Below are 25,505 nucleotides of genomic sequence, written 5' to 3' on the forward strand. Positions count from 1 at the left end.
TTGGAGAAGAAAATGGTGTCCAGGTGATTCTATAATGACCTAGAACTTTACAATAGTAACAATAACCCCCCTGGATGTGCTCTGTGCTGTTCCTTCGGCGCTTTTCCCTTCCTACATTTCCTACAGACCTGGCAGGTTTTGGGACTAGCGTCGGAGAACTTCTCTCGTAGTCAGGTACGCATCTTGTTTTTCGCTGCACTTTCCCCCTTTTACTGGATGGATGCTCAAATCTGCTTAGCAACCAACCCTCCCCTCGAACAACCGACTCGACTCGACTCGTACCCGCCCCGAGATTGGGTTTTTGGTTTTTGCTCTTTCTGAGCCGATAAGCGGCGCGTGACTAATCCCCCAGCTCGCCAAGCACTCAACTTTTCTTCCGTACGAATGTCGGCCCTGGGTTACGAAAACATGATCTCATTCATTGTTCATGATTGACAACATGACACCCCCCTCGGAGGCGAACTTAAGGTTAATCTGAACTTTCGTGGATCGACTCGTCCTTTGTGGTTCCGTCCGATTTCTGAGCGATTGGACTGGAAGTATTCCCTCTGGTCCCAAGTGGGTTCTGGGGAATTCGATCCGGAGAGTGAAGAGGATGGGATGTGCGACACACACAGCCAAGTATGGGGTGACCGAGTGTCAGGGTTCGTGATGGACTTCAATTAACCTCCCAGCTTCGGTGCGGTGATGACGGCATGCCATGTTATCAGCCAGTGCAATGATTGCATACTCTTTCACGCCATCTGCCTTGGAATCGAGCATGGCGCCCACGGCGGTGTTTGTTTGGCTGTGTGTGGCACCGTGTGCCAAACCGCGCAGTAAGCCACGGAGAAATTAGTCTCCATCGTGAGATGTGTATACTTCGTCCCAGACACGCTGCACTAAATCCTGTAATTGACCTAGGTCTGGCCTGGCCTGGCCTGGTCGGGGGATTCGAATACGTAACTGGAGTGACCCCGGCTAAATGCCTTCCGTGGGATTTTCCCACCACTGGGAGACGCCCGGAATGATTGTCGTGTCTGCTTCTTCCCTGCCTTGTGCTCTGACTGGTGCAACTGCCCTGGGGACACAGACGGTATGTGTCTACATGGTATTCCCAGCACACCCGGTCATACCCGGGACACCTGCCAACCGTGTCCGGATCCCTCCGACACAAAGCCATTGCTATCTTTAGCCCAACACAATGAATTACTCCGTATAGTTCTTTAACCTCTAGCATCATCCGGAACAAGCCACAACCGCCATCCCGATTGACTCACCATACATAACTTCCCAGACAATCTGGCTTTCCAACGATCAACCCACATCTCCCTGGGATCGAAAATCCAGCAGCACATCATCCGTCTCACGCGGTACGGTAACGCAATCCTGCTGCTCCCCAGCCCGCTAACGCCATCCATGTGGCTTGCAGACAGTCGCCTACCAGAATATACTTTTTCTCTTCTTAAACTCAGTCCAGTAAAATCAATCTCCAAGGCCCCCCGCAGCCCGTCTGTCTTTTCCACTTGGGCGCCCAACCCCCAAACTCAACCCCTCCAGATCCTCCGTATGGCCCAGTAGCCATCGACCTAGAATGCACCGCTCGATAGATCGAGGGGGTCCGAGACCACCACGGGGCGGGCAGGCTATACCAGCATGATTATCAGGATATCCTCCCGGGATAAGAAGGATGGTAAATTGATCAAACCGAAACAAGATTGACGGCTCTAGAACAAGAGAGTCTTGTAGATCGCGACGCATCTCACGTATCAGTTTGTCTGGCCCGGCCGCGGCCCGCCGCCCTGTCCAAGGCAAGGAAAGGAAGAAGAGGAGGGGGCGACAGGGAACATGACATGTGCAATCGAGACACCATCACACCCGTCCAGGCCCGCTTATCACGTCGATCTGTGTGGCCAACTCACCCTTGATATTTTGAGGTCTTATTGGTCGTGGTGTCTCATTGCCAAGGAATTCCTGACGGCCTCGGGCTTGGATATATTACTTGTACTCCGTATGCTGTCGCGATCTTTTTGCCAGGGACTCAGTAGTTAGTGCGGAGATGGCTGCTCACAGTAATGTTGTACTCGAGATACTCGTCAGATTGACCAATAAACACCCCCCCCCCCCCCTAATATAGGAAACGGGAATCTAGATCATATCGTGTGGAGCATGCATGGTTCTACCATGTTGACCAGGATAGACCGACATGACTGTACTTAATACATTACACAGCATGGCAGCCAAGTTCGACGTGGGAACTAGCTGCAATGCAGCAAGGAAATGAAGACTGGAGGTTCGGCGATGATCTATTTGCGCGTGGTCTGAGCCAAGGATCAAGTTGCTCAGTGCGCGATCTCAGTGCGCGATCGCAATCACGATGCTTCTTCTGAATGGAGTCTCTTCTTATTTTGTGGTGCAGGGCATAAGCATAGCCACTGTTTGCCTCATCCCATAGCGTCCTGCCATTGGTGTCCCAGGACACTAGGCACCAATCCATCTGCCGTTTTACATGTCTTACGATCTCAAGTTGGGAGACATCAATATACAAACTACCTACCTGCACTATTTAACTTCTCACAGATACTGTAGAACCGAAGCAACACACGTCCAAACGACCGGTATGTATATTCTAGTCCATGCTACCACTAGTATAGCGGGTATCCCAATCCATCCACTCACCAGATACTTTCTAAGAGAGACGCTCCGCAGAATCGACAGAGGAAATCGCAAGTCTATGCGTACGGCAGTTCCGGTTCTCTCCCGAACATAGCTGCGCCCGGGAGACCACATCGTTGATACCTACCCGGCCAGTCGCGCGCATAATCCCTCGCCGTTCAGCCACTTACGTAGAAAGAGACCGACCGTTAATAGCTAGCTACCACCCAGTCAATCATCCAACTAACCCCGAGGGAACTTGTGCTGCATTTCCTCTCATACAGCTCGAAATCTCGTCCTGAGGTCAGGATAAGGTGGGGCGGTTACACAGAAGCAAGTGTAATGTTGATTAGGTGAGATCTGACAACTCCCTGGGAGGGCTCTTCCGAGGATGAGTGTGGAACTCGGATTTCCAGAGATATCGTTGCCAGTCGCTTGTTGTCAGCTGATTCGAGGTTATACCGTCCCTGCCCACGGTAAGGTATGTATGGACGGAGGCTGTTTGGCGTGGATTGGCCCATGCTTATTGGAAGCTGGGAGAGATCTTGATTGGTTGTCGGGACAGAAAGCTGGCTAGAAAGCGGGGCGGGCGGGGTCGGGCCGTTACCTATAGATTGGTTTGCGCTACTGGCGGTTATGGGAAATTGTTCCGTCACTCTTAATTTCCATTTCTCGGTTCAGCCAGTTTGCCGGCTGTGAGGTAAAGAGTGGGAAGAGGACCGGACCGGGCGGGGAGGTGATTGGGCTTCTAAGTGACTGAATAGACGAGATGCTTGGGGAAATGCTTTGAGAGATCTTGGAAAAGTGCTCAGATTGAAGAAACGCTTAGTATGCCTTTGCAACGCAACGCAGGGGGGGCTTCTGCCCCTTAAGATTCATCAGTCCCTGGCCATGATCTGGCAACCATCTCATTATGAAATTCAGACGTTTTGCGCTGGCCTCACACGACCCGTCACAGGCTATACCCTCCATCCACCATCAGGCCAGCGCCATAGACAAAGCTACTCATCGGGGACGCCAGGAATAGAATGGCACTCGCAATCTCCTCGGTCTCGGCTATTCTCTTCACCGGAGCACTGAGGATCTCTGCGGACAGAGCACCAGAGTCAAGCTCCGACTGCATTAAGGGAGTGCGGACCCAGCTGTGACCAAGTCAGCACCCAAGGGAAATCACAACCGAGCTGCGAATGGTTGAACCCACCCTGGGCACACTGCATTGATCCGTATTCCCTGCTCCGCGTATATCCTCGCATCCTGTAAGATGTTGATTGTTAGCGCGAGGGGCATGTGCACGAATCGAGCACGCCTACTGACCGACTTGGTTAGGCCCATAACCGCTAATTGATATCCCTCATCAGAAAGGTCGTGGTCAGATATGCTTATCATGGGTCTGGAAGCGCCTACCATGCTTAGAAGACACATAGGCTGTAGTGGGTAGTCCAGTCGATGGGGTCGTCAGGCCCAAAGCAGAGGCGATGTTGACGATGACGCCTCGACCCTGGCGCGCGCTGCGAGATCTGCACTCACCAAGTTAGACGGTATAGAATTTAGAATGAGGGCCCGTGGGGGGACATGAGTATTGTACGGTTGTTCAAGCATATGCCGGATAGCTGCCCGCTGGCATAGCCATACGCCGGTGAGATTGACCCGGATCACCTTCTCCCAGTCCACCTTGCTAAGTTCAGGCGTTGGCTGGAAAGGCTGACCAACTCCAGCTGCGTTGATGACAATATCAACTCTCTGGAACTTGGCCACGGTGTCTTGAAATGCGGCATCCACAGCTGCTTCATCAGCCACATCCGCCGGCATAATAAGCACTTGCACGCCCGGATGGCTGGCTTGCAAGATCTGGTGCACGCGGTCCAAGCCCGCCGGATCAATGTCCAACAAGGTCAGTGCTGAGATGCCGTTCGCAGCGAGCTGAAGGGCTGTCTGCTCTCCGATACCTGCCTTGTCGAGTCAGTCTTTCTTTCTAGAAGAACTGAAAAACTGCTGTGCTCTCTAACCTGAGCCAGCTCCGGTAATCAGGGCGGTTCCTTCGACTTGGCACGACATGGTTGTGGTTCTCGTAGAGTTTAGCTTGTAGGAGAGATCGTTTGTCTCGGTCTCCGGGTTCATGTTACTTGTGGAAGCCATGAATGAATAGAGACTCTAGACTGATAGGGTCATGCACACAACCTTCAACCTTCGGTCAAACGCCCCAAGAAATGACTTGCCGCTGTTCGGGTTCGGGGCCAGCTGACTTCACCAACGGGGCAGATTTGGCGGTCGGTGGGCGGGAGCGTCACTGAGCGCACATCTGCCCAACGTCGTGCATGCAGCCGATTAGTCCATGCTTTCGGCCACCATCCTGGCATGACACCACATGTGCATCATATCGCGCTGAGTTCTTTCGAAGGCGAGTGGTAGAACGACCCCAGGGTGCCTCGGCCCTCGATCTAATCCATCGCTACCGCCACCGCGTCCGAATGAAAGGGAAGACTCCAACTGAAGTTGGTGGCTTGATACGATCGACCCAAAGACAGTTTGCACCTACCCTCACGGCTTTGAATTGAGTGTAGACCGATACAAAGAGTTTTTGAGGTACTGGTTGTTGCTGGTTCCTACTACCAGTATCTCGAATGCTAAAAAGCCTAGAACAAAAAGAGAACATATTGTTGGTGTAAGTACAAAGAAATCGGATCATTGGAGAGACAAAAGACCCAAAGCTGAGGACAGAGTATCGAAAGGCATGGTTATCATTCCAGTACAAGGGAACAAGGGCCTGAAGAAGATTGTCTGGAGTGGCTGGCTCAGAAATACAGCAGACAAAGGAGACGACACTTCATGCTCCGCCCCCAATTTATGATTATTCCACGAGAGGACCAATTCAAGCGGCAGAGAATGTCTATATAAACTATCTTCTTGCCTCCCAGACTACATTTACTGTATCGGCAACTTAGTTGACAGGATTCAAAACCTTTATCTACACTTGACTCGAGCCCCTTGAAAAGTGATTGTCTGCAAGAGGTCTCGTTTGGCTCCCGGATGGATTCCAACTGAAATCCTTGACGAGCCCAGCGGGCATCGCCATGATTTGCTGGACCAGATCGTGGAGTCCTCCTTGGCTCACTGCCTGGATTCCAATGGCTTCCCCAATTTCATGTGCGGGCCGGACGCTCTATCTATTTATGGCGCACCTTTTCATTACGATGGTGATGAACGTATATGGGTAATCCAGGATGATTTCATCAAAGAGGCAGCGGAGAAACTTATTGAGTTGGGATACTCGCCGTGTAGGGCTGAATTAGAATACCCGCCGTGAGTAGTCCAGGATGATTACAGCGAAGAGGCAGCGGAAGAACTTACTGAGTTGGGAGACTCGCCGTGTAGGGCTGAATCAGGATACCCGCCGTGGGCTCGTGAACCCCAGGAATGCACATTCATGGGAGTTTACGAAACTCCGGACTATCATTTCCACCTTACTTATGCTACTTCTCCTAGTGACTGGAAACAAGTGCGTCCTCTCCATCTTTTCCGCATGTCACGGCTCTTCCAGGGTTCCCTATCCCTCCCATCGGCGCTCCATCAAGGATGATGCGTACTATTGGCTGACGTTGGACCCTCGCATTCGTTCGTTCAAATACAATGCGGCGAAGGGAGTTAAGCCCCGGGGGCGCCAGTCAGACAAGGAGGAGTTCTACCCAGTCAAGATTCCTCGCTTGGCCCGATGAGTGGAAGCTCACCAGTCTCGCATCATCCGAAACATGCCACTCATGTCGGGTACTGATGCTTACCACACGCGTGTTCGTGGATTCGGGTACTCGGTGTATACGGACCTGGTGTTCCTGGTGCAACTCAAAATGAATGTGGATATCTCTGAGCTTTGGGCCACGCTGGCGGCCTTGTGGCAGGCAGCGAACGATAAAAAGAAGGCAAATATCTCTGGGCTTTCAGAGCCTTGGGCCAAGCTGGTGGCCTTGTGGCAGGCAGCTAACAAAAAGTTCTGCGGTGATGCGGAGGCCGATTATCGCAGGTACTTGTGCCAGCTGTTCATCGACATGAAGGGACGCGATGAGCTTCCGTACCTGGATACAATTCCTCCTCAAGATTGCCTCGATGACTTCAAGGTCGAAATGGAGAAGTGTGGGTTTGCATTTGACACTGATAAATTGCTTCCGCCGGAGGGGGGGCCCCGTCCCTTTCTGCCCTTCGGGGAATAGGGAGGGAGGCATCCGGACCTTTCACTCCCGAGCGAGTCCGCGTCTCTCTGGATGCTGTCCACGGTGTCTGGACTTTTCTCTCTCTAAGCTCTCAAGTATATGAAATGAAGACTCTACCCCGAATACGTTAATTTAGTGTATCAAAGTAAGTATAGCTATTTCTTCTAAGCGGTAATTGCCAATGAGGGTACGGACTCATGCCACCTTACAGATTGAGCTTCGCGGTAAGGACTCTGCAGAGGCTCATAATTCTGTCTTGTAAGTCGAACTATACTGTCAGTTGCCCTTCGGGGGTGATTCGAGACCCAGAGGTAAGGAAAGCATGCAAGGCAGGTCCTTGGACCAAGCACCCCGTCAGGCACCTCTCCCCAGTCACTTTTCTTTTCGCTCCCGTAGTCTTTACTTGAAAAATGCATAAGCGCTGAGGCCTGATGAATCTGCAAGGATTCATACATAGCCTTTGATGCGATGCCTGAGCGGTACCTATGCTAATTGATTAGTTAAACTCTTCTAGAGTCCATCCCTTGCATACGATATACTGGATCACGTGCTAGACACCTGCCGAGAACCAGCGGCGGGAGCGGTATAGAGCAGTAGTATTTGAGCCCACGTGACCCGACTACTGCGTACTAAGTAAGTAACTAAGGTAGTTAGGTATTGTTAATCAATGTACCTTGTGTATCTCACCAACTTCCGAGTTATTGCTCGCTCTTCACCTTCGCGCTACTAGTCTTTTAGCTAGTAGCCACCCAGAAGACAATGATCACATTACCTAATCTAGGTAGGTACGAGCACGGTCAATGAGGCCCGTCGCTTCAAAAAAGAATTCTGTGCCCGCACGCTGCAAAGGGAAAAAAATACACTGCCGGACATCCTGGTTTGAGCCATGAAGCAGGCTGATTCAGTAACTGTAGCGAGACTGACATTGAACAGAAACCGGCCGAACAAAATCTCTCTCTTCTCCGTGTGTCTAGCCAACTCCTTGAAAAGCTGCCTTCTACTTCATCTTGTTTCTGATTCGTTCTCCCGAACTTCCCGTCAATCCCGACCTGGGATATTCATCTTGCCGCCACGCAGAGGCAGAGCCCTTGGTTGGTTTTTGAGAAAATAGGTAGCGCCACCTGCGTATGTACAGTACAGTACATATCCAATGTGACAAGGAGGGAGATCTGTTCAGATGGATCTTGTGTAACCTTGGCCGACTCGAAGAGCTTCTTCCGAAAAGACAGGAAAGGAGCAGCATGGCAGACCAATCGAATGTCCGCAAGGCATTGGATAGGGCTCAGCGGTCAAAGCGTCATCATCGTTGGGTTCGCAATCAGGCAAAAGATATTACCATCAGTAATCATCCTTCGGGGGTTGATGCATCAGCCAGAAAAGGAGGCCAGATCATGTGCCCTTGAGCCGAAGCACCTAACGCCAATGAAACTCCAGAACCTTGGGTTTTGATCGTGGACATGGTTAGAACGAGCAAGCACTCACCATGATTATGTCTTCAAAGTACTTCTTGTCATGAAACCCTTGTCTAGCAGACTTCATGGGATGTCTGGGTATCCGGCTATCGCTGCAAAGAGAGTTGTTTGTCATCCGTGGGCCTGTGACGCCCAGAAGAAAAGCAACTACAGCCAGTACTCCTCGCTCGTTCTGCTCGAGGACATGACACTGCCTTCTGGATATTCTGAAACCCGCAGGGTCCAGTAGGAATGGCTCCCTCTGTCCGGTCTTTTGGGATGCTTCTCTACTTCACCGTCTTTCTTGGGTCATGGCAGCGGCCTTCGACCCGGAAAGCAGCAACTCCTCGCAACACATCCCGTCCAGCTAGTGGTCGGCCGATGTCACCGAGCAGGCGCGCATCACCGAGTGGCTGGCCTTTGCGGCTAGCTGGGTGCAGTACGGCGTCCTCACCGCCCGCGCCATATTCTCGTTCGGGGGCTCCTACGACGCGCTGGGCACCGCCCGCGCCGAGCACTCCCTGCGCGAGGCCCAGCTGCGCGGCGTCAAGTCGCTGCAGATCCTGGACTGGCATCTGTGCGACGTCGAGTGGCTGGCGTTGGGCCGCCCCACGAGCGCCAATATCGCGTTCTTTGTCTATGTGGCGCTCGCGCCCATGGGTGATGTCTCGTTGCAGCCGTTCGGGAATGTTCGCCGCTGGATTGAGCGCGTGAAAACGCTGCCGCGGTTTGTGCCTATCCTGGGGCTGGCTGATCCTTTGTATCGCAGGAGCAGATAGCTTGTTGACTTCAGGGAGCGGTGATGAATTGCGCTGGTTATAATTCTTTTCTTCTTTTACTCTGAGACGTAGACTGAATTCTGCTGAAGCTCCTCGCTGTCCTGCTCTTTTGTCTTCGGAATTCATTTTCCCATCTCGGATTTGCAAATGCGAGAATTTCTCAGACCAGGCCCTAGTCTGCATGCCTCCTCAACTCATTTCGGAACCAATCCACGTTCTGAACCATCTATATGAAGTTCTTCCGTATCAACCTCTGTGCAGATCATACTCGGTGTACTGCATGTCAGCACGACCTTTCAACACCCCGTGCTGAATGCATGCGGACCGAATATCTCCATCGGCATCTAGTTTCTTCCATCATCATGATACCCGGCATTCATGATGCGGGTGATCGTCGAACCACGCGTTGAGTTTGTCTATCGGGGACGATGAGCCTTCTCACTTTCTGCCCTCTGAGACATCATGGATCTAGCTGCGACTGCGTGCGCTTACTTGGTTGATAGATAAGACCTGGTATTTGAATCCAGATGCAGGGGGATCTAGTGCGGCCTGCATCCCAACTTTTCTTCAATTGAACAATACAACTATGCGCGTTGTGTGTTGTGGTAGCGCTGTCGTTGAAGAGAGGATGGATAAAGGGATTTGCGGGCATACGAAGGCACTTGTATCCGCGGTTGCGGGAGGCTAAGCCTGATGTTCGCTAGCTTTAAGATGATTCCAGCGGTAGCCGTGATCCGGGGGCTCTCCTCGATGGTTTGTTGTTCTCTCTGGGCTCTGGATGATGCCGGGGAGAGATGCTGGGGATTAGTGGTGGATGAGGAGGCCACGTTAGTGATAACTAAACCGAAAAGGGAGTCGTGAGGAGGCTTTCAATGAGGCCAGGTTCACGTACTAAGCTGGGAAGGAGTAAGTTGTCTGTTACTGAGGTGGTTAGATAGTGGATGTTTCGTAGAACGAAGACAGCCTGCGGTCAACAACTTATAGCCCTGCTTTACGCGGGGCCAACTGTATCCTTTCGTTGGCAGGAAGTTCATATACACTACCGACGCAACTCTTCCTAACCTTTTACTGGAGCTGAGCGAGCTAGTACGCGCGAGATAGAGTCTAAGTAGGTTGAGCTTGCGAAGGTATGGCTGCAGTAGCGGCCTAGTAACAGCTTCAGTGATGGAATAGTCTCGCTCCTGTGAGTATGACGAGATCGCACCATTGTCTTCTTCTCGTCCTTCAAGCAGCATGGCACGAGTTGCAATCATGGTATAATCCAATCCGCAGAGCACCTATAGCCAACTCTTCACCCTTGTCGGGTGTACAGCACAACATATAAGGCATCATCCCATCTCCTCCTACCTTCTCCACCCAACAAGTCCGAGATTCGATCTTCCCAAACCTTCTGCAGTAACCCCCGATCAACACCCCCAATCTCAATCAAGATGCCTATGTGCGGTTCGTCAACGCTATCAGGATGTTGCAGAAGCGAAACGCGCAGCGTTCTGTGGTTCCAAGATCGTGGCGGTGAAGCCAGAAGGACAGATCGTGCTTGTTCGGCGACCGGGGTATTGAGCGCAGGTGGGTTGGGGGTCTGTTTATTTCTGGCTGGAATATTGTCAATAGGATGAGTCTGGACGGAGGAACGGTAGGTTTCTGGGTGAGAGGGCTATTTGTTAGATTATGACGTCCCGGTCAATGGTCTTGTTGTTAACAGTGTTGTCTGAGAACGAAATTTGGTTGAGTCCAAGAGACGGTCTGATGAGGGGTTATTGCGCGGGGACAGTGGGACCGGTGTTCTGGGGGTGGATGCTTTCGTGAGGGATTCTGGTTTCGCCGACGCATGGGTGGATTGATAGGGATGGAAGAAGGATGAATGGAGGATGAGTGGATGGATAGTTATGTCGGTAGGCAGATGTGTTTGGGACTATGGTTGAAGAAAGGATTAGTCTCACTATCAATCTGCACATGAGGAAGCCATACTCTGGGCTTGATGGTCGGTACTGACCGGCTCGTACTCAATCAGGTTGTGGTATAAACCTATAGCAGGATTATATTATTCAGTCACATTATGGTGTTCACGTGAGGCTCTATAGATCGTTCTCAGATGATGCTACCTCCAGATAACGCTATAGAAGACAGTGCCTCGAACGTAGAGGGAAAAGTAAATGGGTCGGCCTAATCGAGCGTCTACATGTCCAGATCCTACAAGGGCTAGGAGAAAGTGCTCGGGGCTTCTGGCGGGCGGCAGTAGCTTGCAATGGGAGACTATGTCGACATGCTCCAGCGACAAGACGTCAATACTCCCGGCTCTATCGCCCAGACAAGATGGATAATGAGGTCCGTATGCTGGTCCTAGTTAGGAAAGAAGTCCAGATGTATGTACGACGTCGTACTGCATACCAACCGCCACCGCTCGTTCATGGCAACGATCCAACGTGGTACAGACCAAAGAGAACCGGCTCTCTGGACATGATCAGAGGCTATACATGTTATACTGCATGATTCTTAAACAGTGAGCCGGGTAGTCGATGTGCAACCGGAGCATAGATTAGTGGCGTACATGGACTGGGCCAAAGAGTCACCGGACACAGAGACATTCCTGTAGGTCGATACGCCCTCATGCATCGATTGACCCTGGGATGGTTGTCAGTATGTACGGCTCATCTCGTGCTCCGTTGAGTGACGACAGCCGGGGTGTGGTGAACAAAAGCGCCGTTGATGATGTCGACGACCCTGCGATATCGAACCCGCCAGATCTGACCACATTCAAGACGCATTAGATTTGGCAGATGCAGCGCTCCGACCGCGTCCTGAGCTGCGATATGATATGCTGCAAGACTGAAGGTCTGTGGTGCTTCGGAAATGCGTCCGTCCAGTCAGACCACGAGTGCCCCAACCGTGTCTAGAAATCCCAGACGGTCCAGCTCCAATGCGACACCGACCGAGACTGTCCTGCTGATGACTTGCATACGCCGTCCTTTCCAGTGAGATCTTGGCCTCTTGGCGCACCCAATCGGGGACTGAGACTTGTCTAGGATTTGTGCATCCCCGTTGGGCCTCCGGAGTACAGTGAGCAGGATGTACTTTGCTTCATACCACTCGTTTGTGCAAGGATGAGCTACGTTGCTCTGGGGTCGAAAAAAGCTTGACCCGCCCGTTTGCGGGGGAATGCTCCAAAGGATTGAACCACAGGAGAGACTATACGCCAGCCCACCCTCAAAGTCATGTTGTACTTCGGGTCTCCTTCATCATCCAGCAAGCAGTAGAATGCCTTCGTAAATTCTCTCTTCCATCCCACTATCAAGCACAAGCACTATGGAATGTTCAGTGCAGATGAGGATTGAAGCTTGGGCCCGACGGCACGGAGGTCCGGTCATGCATGAGTGGAGTTGCCGTAACGAGTCGGAGATCTTGAGTCGTCATTATCCCTTAACTGGCTCAGAGTGAGAGTCAATCGGGGGCAATCACTTGCCATTTTGGAGAGAGAGGGGCGTGTGGTACGTCTTTTCGCCCTCTAGGCTGCGTTTCCTGCAGCCGGCATACCTTGTGAGAGACCATCCTCCGTCATCATTCAAGGATGCTTTTTCTGACGCTGGCAAAAGGTAGCTTTGGCATCTTCTTCAATTTGCGAGCCTTGAGCAAATGACCATCATTTGCATTGCAAGAGGTCCTCGTATGAGTCTAGTGCATGGGGAATTTGGCCCGGGAACAGTAAAGAGATGTAGTTGTAAAAGTATGTCTATCGTGTTTGAATAATAATGACAAGGTTTAGCAGGAAGGTTTAAGGCGACGGACGGGACAGACAACGCACGGTCCCTGATCGCCCCCTCTTTTTAGTGCCCGCTCAAGTGACCGCCCGAAGGGTCATCTGCCCATTCAGCCACAACGGGATTCCTAGAGTCGATCCATCCATCCACTCATCATCTCCTTTCTTCAACTTGTCATCACCCACATTATCTCATCATTATCGTCCCATGGCTGTCGTGAAATAATGACTTGGGATTGTTCCGATTGCAGGCGCTTGTTTGGCACGCAGCTTTAGCCCCTTAGCTAACAAACAGCCTTCTTCCACCGGTCTCTCTCGACGAGCTCTTTAGAATAGTTCTTCCTTCAAACAGGCACGTCAACTAAGACTTTCGATGAAGTCGCACAAGTCTAAAGATAAACTTATTCATAGGAATCCAATACAGTGGTCATCAACCGCTCGAGTTTGCATCATTCAGCATGGATTTCTTTTTCTCTACAACCCCCTGGGCCTGCAACCCAAGGACATTCTAACACCTTGCCATGACTGATCGCCACTTGAATGGCCAGCGGCGATGCCTGGGAATAATTGCTGGCCGGGTTGCTTGATCATTGCAGGGCTCGATGAGATACCAGGCCGCAGTGACGATACTTGCCCGACTGGGTCATCCGGCGCCATACGAATCAGAAGCGAGGAGAAGCGCCTGTCTTGTGATTGGTCTTGAAGGGGAAAGGCGTAGGATTCTAAACAGGGAATATGCCACAGTCGATGACTGGTTGTAAGAGAATAGTCTTCCGGAGTAGTACTGGACTACTGGTATCTAGCTGTTGTCTCGGACAAGGCAGGTAACAAGATATCCGAACAATAGACGACAAATGGAGGAAGGGGGGAGAGAGAGAGAGAGGGAGAGAGACAGAGCCAAAGAGGGAACATGGCGTAGTGCCTCAGCCCTGCTATACAAAATAAAAAGTACTAGTATCGACGCGATGCAGTGTAGCTGGTATTGAAAAGCGATGATGCGATCGCAACCCCCAAAGTGATCTACCGTAGATATACCTAGCCGCCCATCGCTACCTACTTACCTCCTTCGTCTCCAACACTCTTATCGGTCTCCAACACCACGGTCGCTTCTTCCCGTTTGACTAGCCACCAGCGAACGAAGCACACCTTGATTCAGTCGACGGGGGAATTCCCGGCTTATTCCATCGAGTTCGTGGTTGGCGGACACTGGTGAACTTGCAGACACTTGGACAAGGCTTGACTAGACCCTGTCTCACTGACTACTAGTCAATCGTTAGGCTCGGATCTTACACGCCGGAGCTTGCCAATCGTCCGCGTTCGCAGCACCTTTGATAGCCTCCCCTCGTCCCCTCTGGCTGTCAATCCTGTTCGATCTGCCGATTTGTTCAGTCCCCTTTTTGGGCTGCCTGGTCTGCCGCGATTGCTTCTAAACGAGCTGCCTGTTTCGTGGAATTGCATGTGCTTCTCCATTCCAGCGCCGGTCCAAGCCACACCCGCATCCGCTCCGGCCAACACTTATCTCACCTCGTGTTGACCTGCACCGTGCGCGACTCTCCTTACTCTCTATCTCTCGCACCTGCCGCAGAGTCAAGGCGGCCGCGACCGTTCGCATCGTGGCATTTCTTCCGCACCCGCGAACGCGTATTTTCTCCCCGCGGCCGGAAGTGACTTCAGCCTGCGAGACACTACGCTTTATAGTCTTGGCTGTCTTGACAAACCAGTTTACATTCGTTGCGTCGAAGAGCTGCAGATCATTGCACATAGTATCGCCTTTGTCGCTCCGTTTCGCATTTCCCTTTCTCGCTGCGGCTGTTCAGGCAGTTCTTTGGCTAGCTTGAAAGTGGATGAGCTTGGATCGGAACGTCGCCATCCTCGACCGAGCCCACGCCATCGCCGCCAGTGTTCGGTGCACTCTCTCTACCAAAGGAAGGAAAGTTGCGCACTCCTCATCTGCGTGGGCTGGATAACAAAGAAATCAGCCTCTGCCCAGTGATCGGTTGGATTACGCATTCAGTGCTGACTCCGACTCTCCTTTGTCTTCGGGGAGGGTTTCGGGCTTCTTTGAAGTATAATCCGCTCTTACTGGCCGATGAAAGTGGTGACCCGGGGTTATTATCGATCAGACGTGCAGGGGTCGTCCAGGACAGGGCTCCGGTCTGTTCCACCCTTCCGATTGATAGCTAGACTCGCAATAGTGCTCGCTCCGTGCTGGCTGGCGTCTGCGCAACCCGATCGCCCACCTGCTGTCTACATATTCAGAGTGTCTGAATCACTAATGCGATTAAGCGGCAGACTTGAGGAATTGTGAGTTTATTTGTTTGTCTGAAGAAGCGCGATCTGAGGAGTGATTGGATGAGTTTCCCATTGTTCTTCGCGACGGCAATTGTCTAACCCCGGGCATTCCTCACGAGTTCTTCTCAACTTGCGACGTAATCTATATTTCCTTCAGTCTTCTGACTGGCTTACTCAGTTCTATTTGGCTTTGTTTTTTTTTTTTTTTTTTTTTTTTCTTAATTCTTCTAATACTCTCTAATCCTGTCAGCATTCTCCAAATTATCTTCTCATTTGTTACTAGTTAGGGTCATTTTGGGATTGTTATGCTCATTCTGGAGTTGGAGATTCGATCCGAGTTGCAGCGCAGCGGGTAGCCAATGCGCGCAAGAGTGGCGCCGCCTCCCGCCATTTTCCGCCCTCCCCAGTTGACTTTGTGTTCCCCCCTCCCATCTCGGTAGTCTCTCCTCTCCCCTCCCCCTTTCAATCACTTTCCCAAGTTGCCCTCTCCATCCCATCACCCATCATCATCCTGCCGTTTCCCCCCCCTCAACTCTTTTTTTTTACCCTCTTTCCTTTCCTTTCCAGTCCTGTCTCCAACTTAACCTTCTTCCCCACTCCACTCAACTTGTCCCAAGCGTCCCGGTCAGTTTGTCTTGCACCCACGCACATCTAAATTTCCTTACCCTTTGGTCACACATAATCCTTTTACCTTCCTCCCCTTACCACACACACATACAGACACATCCACACACACACACACACACACACACACACACACACACCAACCCATACCATACCACACACACCATCCACACCCCCTTCCCCTTTCCCCCCCCTTCCCCCCGTCATCCCCGTCCCCACTGATCGGTTCCATCAGCGGCACGCTGTGAATCATCCACGGCTGATTTCCAGCAGTGTACCGATTCAGGAATCTACTAGTGGTTTGGTACCTCCACCTGGACTAGGAACCACTACGTTCTGCAGACAGGGGAAACCTTGGATCGTGGTGGTGGTTATCGATCTTTCCGTCTGTTGTCTACTACTACTCAGTACTGTACTCCGCGACCAGCCTCATGTGGCGGTACAGTGCCTGGCAATAAACTTCCTCCCACTCGCCACATCTCGTCGTCCCTTTCAGCCACCCACCCACACACACACACACACATAGCACATTCTTGCTTGCGGACTACCTTGCGGGGCTGTCCTGGACAGAAAGAAGTCTTACTTGCAGATCAATTCGTATTGCCTTTGAACTTATCTCATTTCCTAACTCAAATTCTCTCTCGTCTTGTCTATTTCCAACCTGTGTCATCTGTCTGTTGTGTTGTTGTTAGTGGTTCCTTAATCTCACCGCTTCTGTACCTCTCACCGCCTGATTTCCCCATCTTCCATCATCCTTCATTATTATTCATTCAATCTCCGTCTGGCGATTTGCTCCAGCCTTTCCGCTGATCCGCTTCCAGCGACCACTGCATGCGCGACTCGTGGCCCGTCCGTCCTCGTTTGTTCGTCATTACTTGCGTTCTCGTCCTCTAGTTCTTTCTTGGGTCTCGCAGCAGCAACCAGCACCAACAGCACCAGGAGCCAACCCAGACCCCGTCCTCCCATCCCCTCGTCTGACATCCTGATACCTGTCGCGTTCGCCTGACGCGCCCGCCGCCTTGCGACGGCTCCCTCAACCTTTCGCCTCCCCTCCCGTCCTTCCTTGGCCCGCCATGTATGGCACCTCCCACTCTTCCGTCCCCGCCCCGATGAATGGTATCGGAGGGGATCTGGTTGATGGCTCGGGCACGATCAATCCTGCAGCCTTAAACAACGGTACGTGTGTGCTCTTTCGTCTGTCTCATCTTCCTGTACCTGCATGCTTGTCAGCCTCGTGCACCTCGCGCCTTGATGCTCGTCTTCAATCAACCCTATTTTGTCGCTGTTTGCACATAGCTTCCAAGATGAAAGTTGATTTCCGCATCTTATCGGCGCGGTCAATAGCGGTGCAGCCGCTTTGTCGCCAGTTATGGAGGTCATAATGGGTGTCCATTCCTCTTCTGTTTGTCCACCGCGACAACCTCCCAACTGACGGCCTTCTCCTAGTCGCCGTTGCTATTCCCCCTTCATCATACGGTCCCTCGAATCCTAGCATAGCCCCTCGTGGTGTGAAGCGAAGTCGTACCCCAGATCAGCGAGGAAATTCACGCGTAGATGGGGACCATGACGACGGTATGTGTGCGCCGGATTTCCCGGCGATTCACTTTTCGAAATTTCAAGGAAGGATGTGCTAGTCGTGCTTTCGCGTCGCGTGCATTTTTATTTACATCATGGAGGTTTTGTGTTTTGTCTGAAGGGGTTATGTCTGCTTTTGTACTTTCATTGCTTGTGTTCTTTTGATTTCTTTGGATCCTCACCCTGCTTTCTACTCTTCATTCTGTGATTGTGGACTAATATGCATACGCAAGCAGCAGATGATCATGGCCGTCGGAAACGAGGCCGCCCTCCCAAGACTCCACGGCCGGCAACGGCATCGAGTAGTGATCAGCCTGCTTCGTCCGGTACTCATCTCCAAACCCCTCGCATGCAAACCCAGCCTCTCTCGGCTCAGACCTCCGCCAATGCGTCCCCGCCGCTGGCCTCACCGCCCGATAAGAGCACGCCAACCAAGGCTGCATTAGTCAAGGCCCTTCCCACCGTACGCGACCACACTACCGACCAGCTGAACGAGGCAGGCGACGAGTACGTCCCTAAAGAATTCGACGATGCTGGTGAGAAGAAGGTGGACGATATGGGCTACCTTCAAGGTGGTCGTGAGTACAAATGCCGCACGTTCCGCGTGCCCCTTCGTGGGACAAAGCTGTTCATGCTGGCTACTGAATGTGCGCGAGTCTTGGGCTATCGAGACTCGTATCTCCTGTTCAACAAAAATCGATCTCTGCACAAAATAATCGCCACGCAAATCGAAAAGGATGATCTGATTCAACAGGATATCCTGCCGTACTCATACCGGTCTCGTCAGATCGCCATCGTAACCGCCAAGTCAATGTTTCGCCAATTCGGCAGCCGAGTTATAGTGAATGGCCGGCGTGTGCGTGATGACTACTGGGAGGGCAAGGCGCGGAAGCAGGGGTTCACAGAGGACGATCTCGCAGGCGAAAAACGTCCCGGTGGTACCAAAGCACGCGATGCGGCGGCAGCAGAAGCAGCCGGTGCCGCCAACTTCTTGCCCGCTCTGACCCATGGCGATGTCATCTACAGCAACGCGCTAGAAGCCGTACCGAGTAACATGACGATCGGCGCACCACCTTCAGTCTCACTCTCACAACCGCTCCCGATGATTCACATGGCGACCACCGCGGATGACCCGCGTCTCAGAGAGTACAACAGCATGCCTCGACCCCGTCAGGAAATGACCGGCCAGCCGTACCAGGACCGCTCAACACCGAGCACTGCCGCTGAAATCTTGAATCAAGCCTCGCACACGGCTGACTTCAACAAGGTTCTGACTCAACAGCGTAGCTACCGGCAGAAAGGACTGGAAGAGTTTTATTCCAAGCAGCGTGAGATTTCCGCCTCGGCCGCGCCTTCGCAACCCGGGCCGCTCGATTCGGCCCCGTCAGTCTCCCAGCCATTGCAGTCACCCCAGCTGCCGTCGACCGGTGTGATGAGTCAAGCTCAGCCGCCTCAGCCAATGCTCCCCCACCAGGCTCCAATGATGTCTAGCCAGCCGGGCTTCCAGCCTGCAGCAGCCCACCAGCAACCGCCTGTGGCGCAGTCTCCTGTTCGGGGTGTCCCTGCAGCTCGCCCAGATCTTATGCACCAACGATCCAACCCTGCTCTGGCTGCGGGAGCACCACAACCGCCCGGCCCTTACGGGTATCCCTCCCAGCCGCAGCAGATGTGGGGTCAGCCACCTCCCCAGCCTCAGCCGTCCCCTCTTTCGGCCGCTGGCCCGCAGGGTGTAGCAATGCCGCAGTTTCCGTCCCAGATGCACCCGCAACAGTCTCCTTCGCCGCTCGCGCACTCTCTTCCCCAGCAACATGCCTCCCAGTCTCCCCGCAATCAAGCTCGGCCTTCAGCACCTCAGATGTCGCAACCGTTCCCAATGCACCCGCAGACACCCCAGCAGCAGCCCATGGGAGCTATGCCTTTCCCTGGCGTCACCGCTGTGCAGTATCCGGGCATACCTGCCGCACGCGCCATATACCCTTCTACTCAAGGACCTGCCGGTCAGCAGTATATGGCCGGAGCTCCGCAGCCACCGATGGCTATGGGGATGAACCCTGGTGGAGCAATGCCTGGTTGGCCTCCAGCGCCCGGTGGCCCGATGCAACCCGGACATCCGCAGCCGGGTCAATCCGGCACTCCTCTAGGATGGTCTGGTTATTGAAGCAGATAGAGGTTTAAGCCGGCGTTAGTCCGTGGTTGGGCGTTTGCGGGAGCTTTTCTGCAGAAAGCTGTTAATCCTGAGAAAGAGACGCATGGTTTGGTTTCTTATGAGTCTTGAGTCCTGCTTGATCTGATCTGACCTGACCTTCTCCTCCGTCCTATGATGTTCTGTCTGACATACCCCATTTCATTCCTGCTCTCAATTATCCTTACTCCTTGGATAATGGCTAATGATAATCCGCGTGTTTCCCTTGTCTATACCCTTTGTTATACCCTGTCATGTTTTGATATTTCCGGTCTGTTTCTCAATGGTGGTTTTCTAAGAATATGTGAAGCTGAGTTCCGCAGTCACGAATATGGAGATTGTGCATGTTTTTCATATGTCTAGGATAGAGGGACGGTCAGACAGGATGGCGGTAAATCACTGGTTTGTGCTCTCGTTTTATTTTTTGTCAGCCCTGGGATTGTTCTGTTTCTTTCTCCTGCCTCCAATGATATGTTTCTCTTCTCTTGTCTGTTTGCATCGATGGCTCCTCCCACTCTACTCCATTGACTTTACAGTGCTGTTTATTTTTTATTATTTCTCTCTGGGCCTTATCGTCACGACTCTAGTGGTCTTCATTTTCGCATACAGATATTGTCTTTGTCTCTTCGTCATGTGTCTTATGATTATTCTTTTCTATGTGTCTATGGTATGCAGATCACGTACAGGGTTGCACAGTTTCGGGGATTCTTAATTTGATCGGCCCCGTCTCACATGGCTTGATACATGCTCCTGGCTTTGTAGTTGTTTCTCTGTAGATTAATTACCGAGGGACTGTCTTGATTAGACCATGGCCCGGTCGTGTTTCGTACAATCGTACTGGATAACTGATACCGCTAGTCTGTTGCCATGACTAGATGCAGCAGTCAAGGCAGAAAAGAAGCTTTATAGCAGTGGATAATGGACAGTCCAGTAATGTCCCTACCTACCCTCGAGAATTAAAAGCACGCTCCGGAATCCAGTGGGATAATGTACCTCCGAGACAAACCTCCGCAAAAGTGAAGAGAAGCCCGTCTTCCCTTCCAGCATCTCACCGCTACCTAGCTCGAGCTTCAGTATTTCTCCATACCAACCCCAAGTCTCCCTCCAGCAAGATCCTATTCTGAACGAACCGAACCGTATCCTACCGACCTTCCCCTACCTACCTTGGAAAGCCAAACCATCCAAACCCTGAACTAAATAACCTACTTACCTCAGCAACAGCAATCATCACATAATCCCCAGCACACTCACACCCCTCCTCATCCCTCCTCATCCTCCGCTAGAAAAAGCAAAGGTCAGATCAAAGGGGTACTACCGAATTAAATCCCCAGAACTCTGGAGAGGAAGGAAGTCCCACTTAACTAGTCAGTCTCAAACAATTCCGGAGTCTGGTGGCTAGTCTGCTAGCTTGCATGCCATGCGTGTATTCATGCGCTGTATTTCGAAGGGGGTCTAGTCTAGATACGAAACTCTATACTTTATTCTCTCTACACTACCCTCTACCCTACAATCTACCCTCTACCCTCTCAGGACCTGCGTTGCAAGTCCCCGCTCATCTTCTAAGTCCTAGGCTTGATTTCTCTAACTAATAGGCTATGCTAGCTCTAGATAGAAATCTTGGTAGTTATTGATGGGATCGACTTGCTCGGATTCAGGATCTCAGTGTGGTGCCTGTTCTTGCAGGGGCGGCATTCCGGGCTCGGAGGTGGGACCGGGGGGGGGGGGGGGGGGGGGGGGGGGGAGGGAGTGCCGCGGGATGTGGTTGTTTTGTGTCTTGTCTTGTTTAATTGGAGGTATCGTGGGTTTTTTTACTTGGTGTAGGGGTTGGAAGGATGGGTTGGGAGTTCTGGAGGGGCCCAAGGGTGAGAGAGTGTTCGAACGGGATGGTTGTATCTGCTGTGCTGGATGATAAGGGATTTAAAGGATATGGGGTTAATAGGGATGTAGAAGAGGAGAGTATCATTGAATTGAGATGGTGGTATTTTGTTCTTGCTTCTAAAGTGAACGGGGAGATAAATGGTGTTGAGCAGGTATCATCCATCCATCCATCTGTTTACTCCGGTCGCAGTGGGCATCAACTGGGACTGCTCGGCTCGGTGTATAAACAGCTTGCTAGTCTTTCCTCTCTACCATCGAATTACAAGAATGAACTTCTTTCTTGGTTTGTTCAATGAGATCCGACAGGTCGACCCCCTGCCCATCACCCTCCAGATTATATGTATTACATGTAGGTAGTAGTAGTGGTAGTAGATACGTGACAAGGTAATGTAAACCAATGCCCCCAGGAATGTTCAGAAAAAAGGAAAGAAAAACAGCCGCTTCCAAAACTTTCACATGCTTGTTCCAAACAAGAAGTATGACGACCCTTCCAAGTTCACTCGGAAAACAGATAAAGAAAGACACCGACACGAAATGCGCCTGGAATCAACAACCCATGGCTTGGGATATATATGTAATGCCAACAAGATTCCACAGAAGAACAAGGTCAAACGAACCCGGTCACGGCCCTGACAGAAGAAAAACGAACCGGGTAATAAGTACAAGTGACGGGCGATATGGGGTATTATTATTTGCACAAAGTAATCGTTTCCAAATTCGTCTTGTCTTCCTTCTCAAACAGATCAGAAGTCATTCGGAGTTTTGTTGTTGAATGTGTACGCTTCGGGCTTCTGCGAAGGAAGCTGTTGTGCACCGAATCGTTGGGCCTCCTGCTGCTCGGGGAATTCATAGATGAATTCGGTAGGCTTCGAATCACCACCCAAGGCAGCTGACATGGGCATATCCACATCGGCGGTCGTGTACACCAGAGATGGGGAACCCGTCACGGGAACATGTTCACCACTGTGGTCATACGACATCGGAGCCATGTCCGGCTGCGATGTGACCTGACAGGGACTTTGGAAGGAAGCTTCCGGGGACGACATGGAAGTGGCATCGGGCCAACTCCTCCCTGTCATCGAAGCTTCACATGATGCGTAGTCGGGGAAAGAGTTGTAGTGAGCCGGGGCGGACATTGGCGGAACCACCCCCTGAAAGGGATACCCGGAAAGCATGTCAACTGCCAATGGTGTCGCCGGAGGAGAGGCTATGTTGATTTGCATCGGTTGAGTCGTGGGAAACAGTCCACTGGTGGGTTGTGCCGACAGGCAATAGCCCCCGTCACTTGGGGTGTTGGGAAGCAGGTGATGCAAATCCTCCGGAGTCAGCGGTGTGGGGGGTGCCAATCCGCCCGTGGTTGCGGTGGGTTGCAGCATCGACGATTTGGAGTTGAGGGATCCCGCTTCGGCAAAAGTCGACAGGTTCAGGGGCGATCGTTGCGCGGCGGACGCTTTTCTCACTCCGGCGTAACGCGAGTTGAGTCCCTGCGCCGACTTCGAGTGTCTGATGCTACCATAACCTGGAAGTCTGCTCGTGGGCGACAGGGCCGACGAGCTCGAAAGCATAGAAGATGATCTGGAGGTGCCAATAGCAGCAGGCCTCGGGCGCTTTCTGCGAGCAGCCAGGTCAAGCTCCTTGCCCGCCTCTTTCCAAGAATCTCGGTCGGCCTCGTGGACAACATGCGACAGCCCTTGGGAGGGGTTAATCCCGATACCTTCAAAGCTATCAGCAAGCTCATCAGATGAGGCCCGTCTCGAGAGCTCCAGGTCCTGATGCATGGGATATTGAACTGTATTGTAGGAAGCCTCCGCGTCACTAGCTGATCGGTACCCCGGGACTGGCTTGGCCGACGAATGCATATGACCAGCCCAGTCTTCCGTGTGAGCGGGGTGGAACTGCATACTGTGCGGATTTTCCAAGGTAGGAACAGCCAACGACTCACCACCTGCTGTCACGTACTCCAGAGAGGTCTGAGAGGACTCCCAGGGAAGCGTTGTCTGTGTGTAAGGTGTACTCAAGTCACTCGAGCCCGCTCGCTGTTCATCATGACTGCCGCATCGAGTGTTGGCCGCAAAGGTTGTGGTCGGCGACACCGATCCTTCTAAGCTTGCCGGGTGGCTGTTGTCCCCGTCGTGGCTGTACCGATCCCGCGCCGCGACAGCCGCATTCAACGCTCTTTGCAGCGAGGCAAAGGTCGCCTCCCGAGCCGACTCACTCCTCGTCTTCTGATGCTTTGACCGCGAAGACGACGAGGTCGTCTTTGTCCGCTCACTGTGCTTTTCTGTCGTTGGCTTGGGGGTATCTTCGGGCGCCTCATCGTTCGAGGTTTTGGAATCTTGGTTCGACTCGGATGAGGACTCTGCGTTATCTGACTTCCCCCGGGCAGCCTCTTCAGCCTCTGCCTTGGCTTTCTGCATCCTCTCAAACTCCTCCTGGCGCTTCTGCTGCTTCGCCTTTGCTCGACGGTTCTGGAACCAGTTCTGCAAGTTAAGTTAGCCTTCCCAGTTCATAATTATTTTTGAAGGAGCAGGAAGCACCAACCGCGACGCGAGGTAGGCTGAGGTTCGTTTGCGCGGCCAATTGACGCTTGACATTGCTGCTGGGCTTGGGGTGGGCTTGAAATTGAGCTTCCAAGGTCTCCACCTGTTCCTTGGTCAACCTTGGACGCGAGAGGTTCTCTGCGTATTCATCGTAGTCCATGATAGGCTGGTGATAGAAGTCGACCATGTCAAACGGTGGATGTGGGTAGAGGTAGCCGTCCATTGGGTGCATCATAGCAGGATGTGTCATTGTCGGGTCGAAAGCAACCGGTTGATCCATGGGGACGCCCGTGAAGGCGTATGGGTGATGGAGGTAGTTCATGGTGACGGAGGAGGGAGGAAGGAAGAGGTGAGTGAAGGAAGATTTGAGCAGAAAGGTCTTGTATTGGGAAGAGTTGAGTGGAAGGAGGCGGAGTGCGGTGCGGTGCGATGCGATGCGGTGCGGTGCGGTGCGGTGTTGGTGACCAAGTGTTGGGGGGATCCTGACAAGCTGCTGCCAACGGAGCTGCAACTATGACGAGGACAAAGTCTTGATCATTGAACAATTGGGCCACCGATCACTGATGACGATTCTGGATAGGAGTAGGAGGGGTGAATTGGAAGTGGGATAGGGCGGGCAGATCGGATCTTAAAGGACGAGGATAAGAGATGGAGTGGCGGTAATGATTGGAATGAGTGGACTGGAAGTAGCGGGAGGTATATAGTTCTATGCTTGCAGTCGATCTGTGGATTTTTTAAAAAGGAAAAAAGAAAACAATTGTCAGAGAGTGTGAGAGAAGCAGCCCCAGAGGAGATAGTGGAGGTAGATGCGATGGAGGAAGAGGGGGGGGGCGACAGCCAAAAAGCAAAAAGATCAAGGAAGGTATTATTATGTCCGATGAGGAACACAGAAAAGGAAAAAGGAGGGAACGACTAAGCTGACTGGGAAAAGCAAGAAAAGATAAAAATTAAAGAGTGAACGAAAGAGGAAAAGGAGAGTAAGAGGTGAGTGAGTGAGGTGAAAGTTGAAGGAAGAAAATCAGAGAGTGACGATGGAAAAGGGACAAAAGGGAAAAAACAAAAAAAGAGACAAGAGAGCAGAGAATGATGGATTGGATTGATGAGATGAGAGAGTGAGTGAGTGAGTGAGTGTGAGGGAGTGACAGACAGGACAAGACAAGACGAGACAGAACAAGACAGTACGGAATTAGTACTGTACAAAGTGAGAGAAAGCGCGCGCGAGATAGTGGACGAGAGAGAGAGAGAGAGCCTGGAGAGAGCGAGAGCAAGCAGTTCAGCTCCATACTTTTTCCTCCACCAGCAAACGGGGATTGGCTAGCAGGCAGTGGATGGAGTCGTCCAAGTTGTCGACAAGAAGAAGGTGTGGAGGTTTGACTGATGATTGGCGATCGTTCACCGGAACTGGCTGGAGCTGCATTAAGAGAGAGATTCAAGCCTGGCCGGGTTTTTGGTATCAGGGCCGTATTACCTTACCTTGTAGTGTATTCGGTTTGTTGCTGTCAAATCTCTCCTCTCAGCTAGAATCTCTCCTGCAGTCGGTTCCTTCCTTTTTCTTTTGCTGGGGTTTTATTTCCTCTTCCCCTTAGTAGTTCTC

The 25,505-nt window shown here is 52.0% G+C and overlaps 6 protein-coding genes across 6 annotated transcripts; 3 read left to right on the forward strand and 3 right to left on the reverse strand.

Moving 5' to 3' along the window:
• Positions 1-3,439: 3,439 nt before the first annotated feature.
• On the reverse strand, positions 3,440-4,831 carry BO97DRAFT_406109 (SDR family NAD(P)-dependent oxidoreductase). The gene is made up of 6 exons (XM_025695344.1): positions 4,641-4,831; positions 4,220-4,580; positions 4,039-4,151; positions 3,949-3,971; positions 3,836-3,888; positions 3,440-3,776 (listed from the first exon to the last, which is right to left on the reverse strand). Exons 1-6 carry the CDS (start codon positions 4,768-4,770, stop codon positions 3,587-3,589), a joined length of 870 nt encoding a protein of 289 aa, XP_025550581.1. The 5' UTR covers positions 4,771-4,831; the 3' UTR covers positions 3,440-3,586.
• Positions 4,832-6,389: 1,558 nt separating this feature from the next.
• On the forward strand, positions 6,390-9,066 carry BO97DRAFT_425429 (glutathione S-transferase; the record flags this gene model as incomplete). Its single annotated transcript, XM_025697063.1, has 2 exons — positions 6,390-6,743; positions 8,659-9,066. The coding sequence occupies 2 exons, from the start codon at positions 6,390-6,392 to the stop codon at positions 9,064-9,066; spliced, it is 762 nt and encodes a 253-aa protein (XP_025550582.1).
• A 3,933-nt stretch (positions 9,067-12,999) lies between these two features.
• Positions 13,000-13,583, reverse strand: BO97DRAFT_406111 (uncharacterized protein). The gene is made up of 2 exons (XM_025695345.1): positions 13,232-13,583; positions 13,000-13,172 (listed from the first exon to the last, which is right to left on the reverse strand). The coding sequence occupies exon 1, from the start codon at positions 13,475-13,477 to the stop codon at positions 13,295-13,297; it is 183 nt and encodes a 60-aa protein (XP_025550583.1). The 5' UTR covers positions 13,478-13,583; the 3' UTR covers positions 13,000-13,172; positions 13,232-13,294.
• Positions 13,584-14,746: 1,163 nt separating this feature from the next.
• BO97DRAFT_94963 (uncharacterized protein) lies at positions 14,747-16,720 on the forward strand. The gene is made up of 2 exons (XM_025701159.1): positions 14,747-15,124; positions 16,558-16,720. The coding sequence occupies exons 1-2, from the start codon at positions 14,910-14,912 to the stop codon at positions 16,628-16,630; spliced, it is 288 nt and encodes a 95-aa protein (XP_025550584.1). The 5' UTR covers positions 14,747-14,909; the 3' UTR covers positions 16,631-16,720.
• Positions 16,721-19,647, forward strand: BO97DRAFT_94992 (putative nuclear localization protein). Its single transcript, XM_025701160.1, has 3 exons — positions 16,721-16,912; positions 17,183-17,308; positions 17,551-19,647. Exons 1-3 carry the CDS (start codon positions 16,810-16,812, stop codon positions 19,467-19,469), a joined length of 2,148 nt encoding a protein of 715 aa, XP_025550585.1. The 5' UTR covers positions 16,721-16,809; the 3' UTR covers positions 19,470-19,647.
• Positions 19,648-22,114: 2,467 nt separating this feature from the next.
• Positions 22,115-24,233, reverse strand: BO97DRAFT_415025 (homeobox domain-containing protein; the record flags this gene model as incomplete). Its single annotated transcript, XM_025696367.1, has 2 exons — positions 22,115-23,851; positions 23,913-24,233. The coding sequence occupies 2 exons, from the start codon at positions 24,231-24,233 to the stop codon at positions 22,115-22,117; spliced, it is 2,058 nt and encodes a 685-aa protein (XP_025550586.1).
• Between the last annotated feature and the right edge of the window lie 1,272 nt (positions 24,234-25,505).

Source organism: Aspergillus homomorphus, assembly GCF_003184865.1.
Source record: "Aspergillus homomorphus CBS 101889 unplaced genomic scaffold BO97scaffold_22, whole genome shotgun sequence".
Taxonomy (NCBI): Eukaryota; Fungi; Ascomycota; class Eurotiomycetes; order Eurotiales; family Aspergillaceae; genus Aspergillus; species Aspergillus homomorphus.

What these genes read in the sequence shown, in the direction of transcription:
- BO97DRAFT_406109 (XM_025695344.1), bottom strand. Translation starts at nt 4,770, where the DNA reads ATGGCTTCCACAAGTAACATGAACCCGGAGACCGAGACAAACGATCTC. An exon ending in CTATGTGTCTTCTAAGCATG is followed by an intron (nt 3,972 to 4,038) that starts GTAGGCGCTTCC and finishes GATATCAATTAG; the next exon opens with CGGTTATGGGCCTAACCAAG. An exon ending in TTATGGGCCTAACCAAGTCG is followed by an intron (nt 3,889 to 3,948) that starts GTCAGTAGGCGT and finishes AACATCTTACAG; the next exon opens with GATGCGAGGATATACGCGGA.
- BO97DRAFT_406111 (XM_025695345.1), bottom strand. Translation starts at nt 13,477, where the DNA reads ATGGCGCCGGATGACCCAGTCGGGCAAGTATCGTCACTGCGGCCTGGT.
- BO97DRAFT_94992 (XM_025701160.1), top strand. Translation starts at nt 16,810, where the DNA reads ATGTATGGCACCTCCCACTCTTCCGTCCCCGCCCCGATGAATGGTATC. An exon ending in TCCTGCAGCCTTAAACAACG is followed by an intron (nt 16,913 to 17,182) that starts GTACGTGTGTGC and finishes GCCTTCTCCTAG; the next exon opens with TCGCCGTTGCTATTCCCCCT. An exon ending in AGATGGGGACCATGACGACG is followed by an intron (nt 17,309 to 17,550) that starts GTATGTGTGCGC and finishes CGCAAGCAGCAG; the next exon opens with ATGATCATGGCCGTCGGAAA.
- BO97DRAFT_94963 (XM_025701159.1), top strand. Translation starts at nt 14,910, where the DNA reads ATGAAAGTGGTGACCCGGGGTTATTATCGATCAGACGTGCAGGGGTCG. An exon ending in AGCGGCAGACTTGAGGAATT is followed by an intron (nt 15,125 to 16,557) that starts GTGAGTTTATTT and finishes ATCCGCTTCCAG; the next exon opens with CGACCACTGCATGCGCGACT.